This window comes from Hemiscyllium ocellatum, chromosome 1, assembly GCF_020745735.1.
Source record: "Hemiscyllium ocellatum isolate sHemOce1 chromosome 1, sHemOce1.pat.X.cur, whole genome shotgun sequence".
Lineage (NCBI taxonomy): Eukaryota > Metazoa > Chordata > Chondrichthyes > Orectolobiformes > Hemiscylliidae > Hemiscyllium > Hemiscyllium ocellatum.
Window position 1 is genome coordinate 102,885,770 of NC_083401.1, and position 12,095 is coordinate 102,897,864.

At 38.7% G+C, this 12,095-nt stretch overlaps 1 protein-coding gene across 4 annotated transcripts in view; it reads left to right on the plus strand.

Moving 5' to 3' along the window:
- The window catches only part of atp8a1 (ATPase phospholipid transporting 8A1), a 345,629-nt gene that overhangs the window by 229,207 nt on the left and 104,327 nt on the right, over positions 1-12,095 (plus strand). For all 4 annotated transcript variants that reach the window (XM_060824479.1, XM_060824487.1, XM_060824506.1 and 1 more), the window contains one exon: positions 3,224-3,288. In XM_060824479.1, coding sequence (XP_060680462.1) covers positions 3,224-3,288 — 65 coding nt within the window. The remainder of the gene's footprint in view (positions 1-3,223; positions 3,289-12,095) is intronic.

Below are 12,095 nucleotides of genomic sequence, written 5' to 3' on the forward strand. Positions count from 1 at the left end.
TTCTACATTGTCCATTCTAACATTGCATTAGTTCTTAAGTAATTCTGAATTTACGATAGTTAGGTGACCGTTTAAATATTTATCGATCTGTATGACATATATCTTGGTATTTGACCTAAAATTGCAATTTTAATATTTTGAACTTCCATATTTTTGTTCTATTCTTGCAATTTAAAGTAAATTTCTTGACTTATATTTTTCAAATTGCTAAGGATATTGTAAATCATTAGCAATTCATCTCCTTTCAAGACTGGAGAAATGTAAGCCTTTTTTTTGCCTTTCCTCACTTTATTCAGTTGATACTTGGTAACAACCTCTGTGCCATCTCTTGGCTTAAATGTTGCTTATGGTTCAACTCACTCTAAAGGTTTGAAAAGCCTCTGGTGTTTCACTGGACTCCGGCCATGGTTACTTTCATTTTTCCTGGAGAGCTTTGTACAGAAGGAATGAGCTTTTCCCTTCCAAAATAAATGACAAAAACAGGACTTTTAATTTGCTAATTTTAAGACATTTTAGATTGTTATGCTAGGTTTGATATTGCAGTTATTTTAATTGGCAAGAGTAACTTAGTTGAAGTGGCAGATGGAATTTAATTTTGATAAATGTGAGATGCTGCATTTAGGGAAAGCAAACCTTAGTAGGACTAACATATCTTAATGGTAAGGTTCTAGGGAGTGTTGCTGAATGCAGATTCAAAGCTCCTTGAAAGTGGAGTCACAGATAGATAGGATAGTGAAGAGGACATTTAGTATGCTTTCCTTTATTGGTCAGAGTATTGAGTACAGGAGTTGGGAGGTCATGCTATGGCTGTACAGGACGTTGGTTAGGCCACTTTTATAATATTGTATGCAAATCTGGTCTCCTTCCTATCAGAGTGATGTTGTGAAACTGGAAAGGGTTCAGAAAAGATTTACAAGGATGTTGCCAGAGTTGAAGGATTTGAGCTATAGGGATAGGTTTTCTCTGGAGAGTTGGAGGCTGAGGGTTGACCTTTAAATAGGTTTATAAAATTACGAGGAGCATGGACAGAATAAATAGACAAAATCTCTTGCCTGGGGGTGGGGGAGTCCAGAACTCAAGGGCGTAGCTTTAGATGAGAGGGGAGAGATATGAAAGAGAGTTAAGGGGCAACTTGTTCGCATTGAGAGTAGTACATGTATGGATTGAGCTGCCAGAGGAAATGGTGAAGGCTAGTACAATTGCAACATTTAAAAGGCATCTGGATGGGTATACAAATAGGAAGAGTTTGGAGGGATATGGGCTGGGTGCTGGCAGATGGGACTAGATTGAGTTGGGATATCTGGTCGGCAGGGGCGAGTTGGGCCAAAGGGTTTGTTTCCATGCTGTACATCTCTACATCTCTATGACTCTGTGTACAAGATGCATATTGATTACATTTTGAATTATGTTAAACTTTAAAGAAAGAGCTTCTTTCTCATTTGCCTGAAACCTAAACCAAAAGTTCAAATTACCTCTTTAGCTCCTTCGGTATTTTCTTCCTCCAATGGTCTACAATATCTTAAAGTTCTCTATTGGCAGAACTTGATTTTCCTTGTGCTCTGCTTTGCAATATCGATCTTGGCTTCTCATCTAAGCTAGTTGAACTTTGCAATTCAGAAATGTCCATATGTATGATTATTAAGAACACTGAGTGGATTTTCTGTGAAGTAACAATCTCATGTAGATTTACACTCCACTTTTTTTAATGCAACTGAAGTTCTGTATTTCTGTCAGGGCTTAGTCAGAAATGAAGAGCCATACTTCCATTCTGACAGGTCCATTGTGGTGTGGAGCTATCAGAAGAAGATAACCCATCTTGTCTTTTTCACAGCAATGAGCTGTCATATTCTGAAATGCAAAGGTGCAGAATCACTGACAGCCACTTTGATCACTGCTGTCAAAAGGTAAGAATGAAATTAGGATGCTAGGAGGGTAGAGTGACGGGTGAGTGATATGCCAAATGGGTAAGATGCCAGGTACATAGGGTAAGAGATTTGGATTGCAGGGGACAAGTTAGTTAGAAGCCAGGTAAGTGGAGTGTTTAGGGTAAGTCAGAGTGTTTGGGAGATATTCAGCATAGTGAGACAGGAGGAGAGGATTTAGTTGGTGGGAGGGATCAGGGTTGGCAGTAGGGAAAGGGGGAATCTGGTCCCCATTTGGCAGAGTTAGAGGTCAAATACAGAGTTTGGAAGGGAGTAGCTATTAGTTATTCTATTGGAACCCTCTGAAATTTACAATTTCAACAAATAAGATTTGCCAAATGGAATCTTCAGTTGCGTGGACAGCTATTTTGGAGACTGCTATGATTCTGCAGAGTCCTCTTGCACAATTCCTATCTTTGCTGCAAGCATGAATACCTGGGCATTGTAAAATCTGCCTGTTGACTTTTATTACTTCACTTTTATTTTCATTTAAAACTTGTTACAGTTCAAGTAGTTGTTCTGATGCAAAGGCTTGTGATGTGGCAGTGATGCTATCAAACTAATGTTGCATGATTAGATCCATATGCTGTATCTAAAATTCAAATAATAACTAATTGAAATTGTTTCTAAACAGGTTTCCCACATCCTTCCTCCCTATAATGCATTGTTTTAATGTTCTGTCACATAACTAATTTTCTCGAATGATGTGCTGCAGATGGTGTTAGTATTTTGCAAAATGGTAAACAGCAGCCATTAACAAAATGGTTACCCTCATAGAAAGTGAAAATTAAACTTTGTCCTTTGTAAAGGTTGAATCCTCCCTTTTGATGAGATGTTATTTGATGTTTAGGCCTTTTTTTATTGCCTTGTTTCCCAAGCATTATCAATTGTCTTTCCCAGCAGAAAATCCAGAGTTATCGGTTTGTATTAGAGTTATGAACGTTGCACATAATTCTAGTTTGAACAAATTATCAGGCAATAATGGTTTAGAAATTGATGACCATTATGACTATTTGTCACTTGAAATTCTCAGCTCTGTAAAAAGATTTTAAATGGCCATTTCAAATAAGTAGCAGAACAGCTATCTTTCTTAATATTGATCAATGGACTACACAAATAGGATTACAAAAATGAGAATAATTACATTCATGTGATATACCTCAAATTTAATGAAGGAGGACATGAAGAAGATTAGAAGTCTCAGCCCAAGGTTTATCTATAAAGTGGAAATCATAAATAGATTTGTACAGTTTGTATTTCAATTGAATAAAAATTTTTGATTTGACTTTTTTTCTAAATAGGACATGCATGTAAACTTCTGACCAAAAACATGGGTCTTCTGGTGCTGAATACACACACACTTGATGTAAGTATTTGATGCTTCTAAGATAATGTGTCTAGTAAATTGAAAACATACTGGCTTGTACATATTTAATCTTCATTAAATGTATGATTAAGTAATCGGATCAATTCCCAATTTTAATTTTAGAAACAAAATATTTAAAGGCACAATTTCCTTTTTGTTAAAATTGGCAACCTGATTCTTATAGTATCGCTGCTCACAGTAATGGAGAAGAACATTGAGAAAAGAGTGAATTATAGAAATATAACAGCAGGAATAAGCCTTTCGGTGCTTTGAGCTTGCTTCACCATTCAGTTTGAGATAGCAGAAACAGGATACTGAGTTCAATGATCAGTCATGATCAATCTGTATGGCAGAGTAGACTTGAAGGGCCAAATGGCCGCCTCTCCTGCTCCTGTGTTGTGTGTTTCTATGATTCGCACTTTACTTGATTTTCTTCTCCAATACTGAGAGAAGCTTCAGGTCATATTGTAAGATTCATGTTTCTGACCATCCAACATAACATTTTGGAGCAGAGTGAAAAACAGACTTGAGATAAGCAATTGTCTTCAACATCTATTATTTGAGGCAGTCCCTAAACATTAATCTGTGTCTATAAAATGTTTGTCGAATGTCAAAAGATTTTCTGTGATCAACTATTTCTCTGGGGAAAAAAAACTTTTGTCTTTGCTGTCAACTGTCTGTTAACAACCTAAAGGCTAATCTGATTTTTGTTTTTAAATATCTTACTTTTTAGTGAATGAGAACATCTTTGTATTGTGAACAGCCTTGTGTGGATATCTGTTAAAATATGAAAATGTGAAGAACTCCAACATTTTTACTTTAAATTAAATAAGCATTTTTTCTTTCTAATTGCTGTCCCCTCTTCCAAAGATTTTACATGTTTGGATGAATGTAATGCTTGTCACCTCCTAGTCCCTAAGTAATAGTTTATGTGTTAGAATGACTATCAGCAAGCAATTCATTCACCGGGCATATCAAAACCAAACCCCAAAACAGAGGAAATTTAATTATCCGGCATTCAATTATCCGTATCTTGGATTATCCGAATGAAATCACAGCGTTCCAATGCTTGGCTAAACTGTGTTATCCGAACATTCAGTCATCTGACAAAATACTCCCCACCCATGTCATTTGGATAATCAAGGTTCCTCTGTATTGTACTTAAGTTTACAACTGGCACACTTCAATCAGGAATGTTGGATTAATTAAGAAAAACTAAGCCTCCACTTGGTAATGTTGAGGCCACTTCCATCACACACTCTACCTCACTGGCTGAGATCAGGGAATTCAGCATCAATCAGAGTGAATTTGGGAACTTCCTGTTCTATGACTTGTCCGGATGAGTACAGCAAATTGCCAAGTGGAGAGTATTCCATCACACTACCCACTTGTGCCTTCTAGTTGGTGGACAGCCTGTCTTTATCAAGGAAGAAGATGTAAAAATTATTCTGAAATAGAAGGTAATTAAGCTGGTTAATGGGCTAAAGGTTGCCAACAAGGTGTATTAAAATAGCTAGCAGTACTTCAGTAAATAAGTTGCCAGGACCGGATGAGGTGCATCCAAGAAACTAAATGAATTTAAAGTAGAAAGTGCAAAGACACTGGTTATAATCTTCTAATTCTCCCCTGAAAATTTGGAAATTATAAATGTTAGCAAGTTTTTGAGGAGATTTGTAGCTCAGGTTAAGGCTCTGAATGTAGGTTTGCTCACTGAACTAGAAGTTCATTTCCAGACATTTCATCATCATAACTCGGTAACATCTTCAATGAGCCTCTGGGTGAAGCCCCTCTGAAGCTGTCATCTAGTAGGGTGACGAAACATCTGGAAATGAACCTTCCAACTCAGCAAGCAAACCTACATCCATAATAAATGTTACACGTTTGTTCAAAAACAGGTGCTAGGATAAGCACATTAATTACAAGACAGTCTGTTTAAAACTTAGACATTATAGATTCTGTTGGGAAAATCCCCCAACATGGATTTATTAAAGGCTAATCATGCTTATCAAAAATCTATTTAAGGTATCAGTGATAGATGATGTGGTATATGCAAATTTCCAAAAGGGATATTGATAAAGCGCAAAGTAATTGACTTGCCAATGATGGTGAAGTTCTAGAATAAAAGGAATGTGATACCATGCATATGAAAATGACTCAGTGACAGAAAACAGCATTGTGGTGAATGGTTGTTTCAAAATTGACAGAAAGCATATAATGATCTAGCCTTGAGAATGCCAGTCGCAATTTCAGAATTTGCAAATGGAATGAATATTAGAAATATTTTGAACTTTGAAGACTTGATATATAGCTTCGTGAGCATGTGACACACTCAATTTATTGCAGAGAAAAGGTATCCATTTTTTGGTAGAAATTATGAGGGGAGATTGTGCAAGTTAAAGAATTGAAGCTAAGGGTATGAGTTGACAGTGAATAAAAGTCATATGGAGTCCTGGACTTACAAAAGTTATGATGATCCTTTACAAATCTTTGATTCACCCTCAATCCTAGGCACCATAACTTAGGAAAGTTGTGAAGGCTTTTGGATGTAGCAAATGGTTCCAAGTTTGAGGGAATCAGTTAAGTGAATAGATAGGAGAATGTATTCAAGGCCTGTTCTCAGAAGAAACAGTTGATGGGAGACATGATAGAAGGGCTCAAAACCATGACGAATATAGACAGTAGATGGGCAGAAACTGTTTCCTTGATGAGCAGATGGTCTGGGTTGATATTAGGATTAAGAATCAAAAGACTAATTTCATGTGCCTGATAACAAAAACCAATAGTAACATAAGAGAGAACTTTCTAATTGTGCAGTAAGTCTTAGGATTTAAGAAGTACTATCTGAGAATGTGGTGAAGGCAAACATAATTGGAGTTTTCAAAAGGAAATTAGCGAAGGATAGAACGTTTGCAGATGAGTGGATTGGTCTCTGTGCCATATGCATTTTGTGAATCAAGATGTATCTTGGTGTAACATTGCTCCCCACTGTGTGTCAATGAGGAAAGGAAAACTACAACTGCAGAATCTCAATGTTCTTGTGTTAAATCAGTTTCAGCCTGAATCAAAATGAAACTAATGTGTGCCATGATGTGCATATTTCTCTGGTTTGAATTGTTGCCTTTATGCCTTTTTTCTCAACTCTCACTTCCTTTTTACACTAGCCACTGATTCTGACCATCTGGATCATTCCAAAATAGGGAGAATAACTGAGCAACTGTATTTGGAAAAACACACTTCAGGAAAACAAGCACACTATAAATGGTGATAAAACACAAGAATTTAAGTCAGCAGTAAATCGGCGTAATCTCACCATTAGCAAAATAAAGATAGATTTATTCAATTCAAGGATGAAACCAATGTGAGCATATGGGGCAGTATTTTTAAGCGCATTATTGTATATTTTGGTAACATAACACAAAGTGCTGGCAAAATTCATCAGGTCTAGTGGCATCTGTGAAGGGAGGAACAGAGTTAACATTTCAAGTCCAATATGGCTCCTCTTTGGTGCTGAAGGGGTTGACAAAGGTGAGAGGATGAGCAAGTGGCATAGCTGGGAAATGTGTCCAGAGCAAAAGGCAAAAGAAATGCAGTAGCCATAGTGAAGAGGAATTGAACAAGAATAGGCATTATTATCAGAAAATGTGTAAGCTCTATTAAGAGAAAAGTTCAGTACTGAAGTCTGATGTGTCTAATCTCTTGTGGTATCTAACTGTGTACCATGAGGCCCAGGTTCAAGACCTGCCTTGTCTAGTGATGGGGAATAATATCTTTGAACATGTTGATAAGGAAACAACTCTAAGCAGAAAATGAAGCACTGTGCCTCCAGTTTGCACTGATTTCGTTGAAACACTGCTGCAAGCCCAAAACAGAGATGCTAGCCTGGGGGCAAGGTGTTGTATTGAAATGGCAAGGAAACAGAAGATCGGTATCATTCTCAGAGACAGAATGGAGGTTATCAGTAAAGCAGTCACCCAGTCTTTGTCTTGTATAAAGTAGAGAAGGTCACATTATGAGCAGCAAATACAGTAGACTAGCTATAAAAGATATATAAGTAAAATGCTGCTTGACCTGAAATGTGTGTTCTGGTCCTTAGATGATGAGAGAGGGAGGGAAAAAAAGGCCAGCATTAATCATCTGTGCTTGCATGGGAAGGTGACGTGGGAAACTGAAGTGATGGAGGAGTGGTTGCTGTTTGATTATGGCATCCTGCTGGAGCTTTCACAAATGGCACAAATTGTGGGCGGCACGGTGGTTAGCACTGCTGCCTCACAGTGCCCGAGACCCGGGTTCAATTCCCGACTCAGGTGACTGTGTGGAGTTTGCACGTTCTCCCCGTGTCTGCGTGGGTTTCCTCCGGGTGCTCCGGTTTCCTCCCACAGTCACAAAGGTGTGCGGGTCAGGTGAATTGGCCATGCTAAATTGCCCGTAGTGTTAGGTAAGGGGTAAATGTAGGGGTATGGGTGGGTTGAGCTTCGGTGGGTCGGTGTGGACTTGTTGGGCCGAAGGGCCTGTTTCCACACTGTAAGTCTAGTCTAGTCTAGGATGATCCTTCCTCAGTAGGAGGAGACCAGTAGAATGTAACACATACTGCACAGAGAAACCAGCAAACCTGAGTCTCATGTAGGTTCCCCATTGTCACACTTTTTACTTGGAAAAAGTGAGGTGAGGTAAACTGAAAATTATTCCATTGAGAACAGGCTCAGCCAGGCAGATGAGGGTGATGGTGGATAGAGACTTTTCAGGCCTCCTTTCAAAGAAGAAATAGTGATGAGGCGGGGGGGTGGGGGGGACGCGGGGCGCGGAGAGGGAAAATGTGGTGAGAATGCATTTTCTTTAATAAAAATCTCAATTCCAAGTATTGGACTTCTCCATCATTCTTTGAAATATTTTCTTATGTTACTCCCTTTGGTGTCTCCAAACTCTTCCTCTGTAACTAAAATGGCAGGAAGGTACTCAACCAGCTGAAATTGCCATAATGTGTAGAAATGACCTGAGAGGAAGATTTTTAAACTAAGAATGCTGAAAAATTCCTTATGTTTCCTTTTTCTTTTAACCATATCCAGTTTAGGCAGTCTTGGTGTGTAAACCATTTATTTATTTGTATCACTTGAATTACCCACCTATGCAGACAAAGCTGAATGTCCCTGTTGCTTTGGGTGAAGCGTAGTCCAATTTAGCCAGAGCCACTGCTCTGTACATATTTACTATAACCCTTGAACTTGAAGATGATTCTTGTTATATACTCTGAGATCATGTTTGTCGCCTTTACTTCTGTGATATGTTGAGTCCATTATTTTAATAAGCAACCGACAAGAGCCTACATTGGCTTATATTTTATTGGTGAAGACTAATTAAAATGATCACAGATGCTATATTGTACAACTGACGTTGAGCTCATGCTGATTTCTCCCTAGTTGCTTTCAGTTTTGATACTTGGAAAGCAGCAAGTAGTTCAGTCTTGATTCTCTAAAACCTCTCCTCCACTTTCAAAGTAAAGTTGGGAGTCTGACAGAAGATGGGTGCAGCCACGACAACACGTAAAAGGCTTGACACATCCAGGAGTCTGCTAGATTGGCACCTCAACCACTAAATCCCTTCTTCTACAGTATAGTGTCACTGAAGTTTTTATTGTGAATAAGGTGGATTGTTGCAACTAGCCAAGGAGTTTTTAAAGTCCTGAAATTCAAGGGCAGTAGGTGTATTAGTGCAGTTGTCTCCAAGTTGCCCTTGAAATTGCATGCCATCCTGACTGAAATGTACATCCACTCCTTTATTGTCTTGGTGAAGCACTTTATCATGTGCACTGCAGCAGTACAAAAAGGCAACTGACTACCAACCTTTCAATCAACTAGGAATGGGCAATAAATGCTAACATTTCTCGGGAAACTCATGTTCTGGGAATTCTCTTTTTTTCTCAAAAACACACAATGAGAAAATAGATATGAAATTCACCTGCATACCTCCTTGCATTGTTCCAGAATGACATTGGATTAGAGAGAACTCTTCTAAATGCGTGCTTCAACTCAGTGGGAGGCATTGGAAGGAGGAAAAGAGCAGTTTTTGAAAAGTGTGGTTTTGTAGATATTGCATCAAGTACTAATGATTACACTGACACTCTTTCAGTAAATCCTGATGTGAATTGCTTCAATGGGTTTAAATGAATGTGTTGGAGCAAGTCTTGGATTGCTTGCTGTTTGATGTTGTGTGATATTAAAGATGTGGATTTTTCAAAAAAGTTAAGCTGCCCAATTTCAAGAACAAATAATGTAATGATGTAATAGCTGCTTTTTGAAAATCTTTGCTTTTTTTTAATGAATATGGTTTAACATCTAATAGAGATGGGCAAAATGATGTTTGCATGTAAAATTGATCTGCGCATGTTAATCCCCATTTATATTTGTTTCTTGATAGAGATGAGTGTCGCTGGTTAGACCAGTGGTTATTGCTAATTCCTTATTGTCCTTTTGTTATGAGCAATCTTGAATCTTTGCAGATCGTGTACTATTATGTGGGAGTTTCAAAATAGTGACCCGGACAATAAAGAATCATGATTTAGTTACAAGTTAGAATGGCCTGCTGCTTGTATTGAAATTTTGCAATGGTGTTGCTTCCATGCATCTGATGTCTTTGCACTGTACAGTCGGGGCCATGAGGTATAGCATCTGTTTGCAGATGATATGTACAGCTACTGTTGTACCCAAGGGATGAATGTGGCACCAAAGTGGTCTACTTTAACCTGGATGATGCAAAGCTACTTTAGTGTTGATGGAGCTTCATGCATCCAGGAAAGTAGGGAGTATTCCATCACACTCTTGTGCCTTGTAGGTGATTCCTGAAGAAGGGCTTATGCCCGAATTGATTCTCCTGCTCCTTTGCTGCCTGACCTGCTGCGCTTTTCCAGCAACACATTTTTAAGCTCTGATTTCCAGCATCTGCAGTCCTCACTTTCTCCATGTAGGTGGTGGATAAGTTTTAGGGAGTCAGGTTTAACTGGTTGTGGAAATCCCAGCATCTTTCCATTTTTTTTGTAACCACGGTATTTGTATGGCTAGTGCAGTTCAGTTTCTCAACAGTGGTAGCCCCAAGAATGTTGATTGTGGGGGATTCAGCGATGGTAATGTCACTGAATGTGGAAGGACAACACTTACGTTCTGTAGCATATGGATAACCATTGTCTGAGACTTGCATGTCACCAATATTACTTGCCACTTGTCAGCTCAAACTTGAATGTTGTACAGGTCTTGCTGTATATAGACCCAGACGGTTTTTGTACCCGAGTCATAAATGGTGCTGAATATTGTGCACTCATCAGTGAACTCCCACATAACTGACCTTATACCGGAGAGAGCCAAATCTGGCATTGTTTCCCATGTACAAACAAAGCAGTATCACCTTATTTTGATGAAAAAAGGTTGCAGTGGTATTTGACGCCTGCACCTTCAAGAGTTTAAGAAGCAAGAATTATGCATCCTCACAATTTTTTTTTCATTAACTTTATAAATAAATTGTATTTAAGCAAAAGCAGTCTAATACACTTAACCCAAGAGATGCCAAGTCATTCTAGGTGGTAAGTGGAAACTAGCTGAAATTTGGCAGCACAGTTACTGTTCATGAAATGCTACTGTCAAATAAAACACTGAAAATGCAAATCTTTATTCCCAATATAATTTGATGGAGAAACAGCTTAGCTATGGAAAATGGTTTGCGGTTATTCTTCTAATCAAATGAAAATGAATATCTACTGCTAGTATTCATCTTAACCCTCAATTATAATTCAGATAGCTTCTGATGTTCCACCTGCTGACCAAAGTAACAGTATTAAATTTTAGCAAAATACATTATTGTCAGCCCAAACTGCAATCCAACCACATGTTGGATATTTATCTGAGCACAGACATTTTCGTATCAAATTGGGAAATGCAGTATATGCACTCATTAATGCTGACAATGTTGTTCTTTAGGGTGGACCAGATGCTGTGGGCACCCTGTAGCTCTGGCACATTGGTCATCACCAGGTTGGCAGTGAGGCACTGCCTGAGTCGGACTTTCTTCTCAGGGTTTTTTTTGAGTCCAGCAGCATTGATTCTTTGAGTTTTTCTGCCTCTCAGTTTGATATCAGATGGATGGAGATGGAAGAACATATTAGTTGTTGGTCAGTCTAGCAGTTATTGGTTCTGGCCATGATGTGGATGTCTTTCTAGTCCCTAGCTTGAGCAGTGATGTAGATGTCAGTACTTGGAGTGGGGGGTGTTGACATGAGATCTTGTGCTTGTCCCTCTGGCAGAACAGGGTGTTTAATAGAATGAGATCAAGTTCTAGGCAAGTTCATCAGATGGAGGGCTCTGCTGGATTTTGTTTTCTCTACACCCTCATTGTCTAATACAAACCTTTCAAAAAGTGTATCTCTAATGACTCTGGCACTGAAGTTGCTGAGGAGAATCAACTTGTCACCCTTGGGATTAGTTGAGGCTGGTATAGAATTTTGTCTGCTCTATTGTGTCTAAAGGGAAGTTAGTGGTCATATCTTGGGGACAATCCATATCACAGTAGAGATGATGTTGGATGTATTAGAATGAAAGAAGCTGGATAAATTTCCTGGTCCTGACCAGGAATATCTAAGAACAGTACAAGAGGCCAGAGAAGAAATTGCAGGGGTCCTGGTCGATATTTTTGCATCATTGCTGGCCGCGGTTGAGGCCCTGGAAGACTAGAGGGTAGCAAATGTTGTGCCCTTATTCAAGAAGGACTGCAAAGAAAAAACTGGGAACTATAGCTTAACAGGTGAATGCCATAGTGTTAGATGCAAT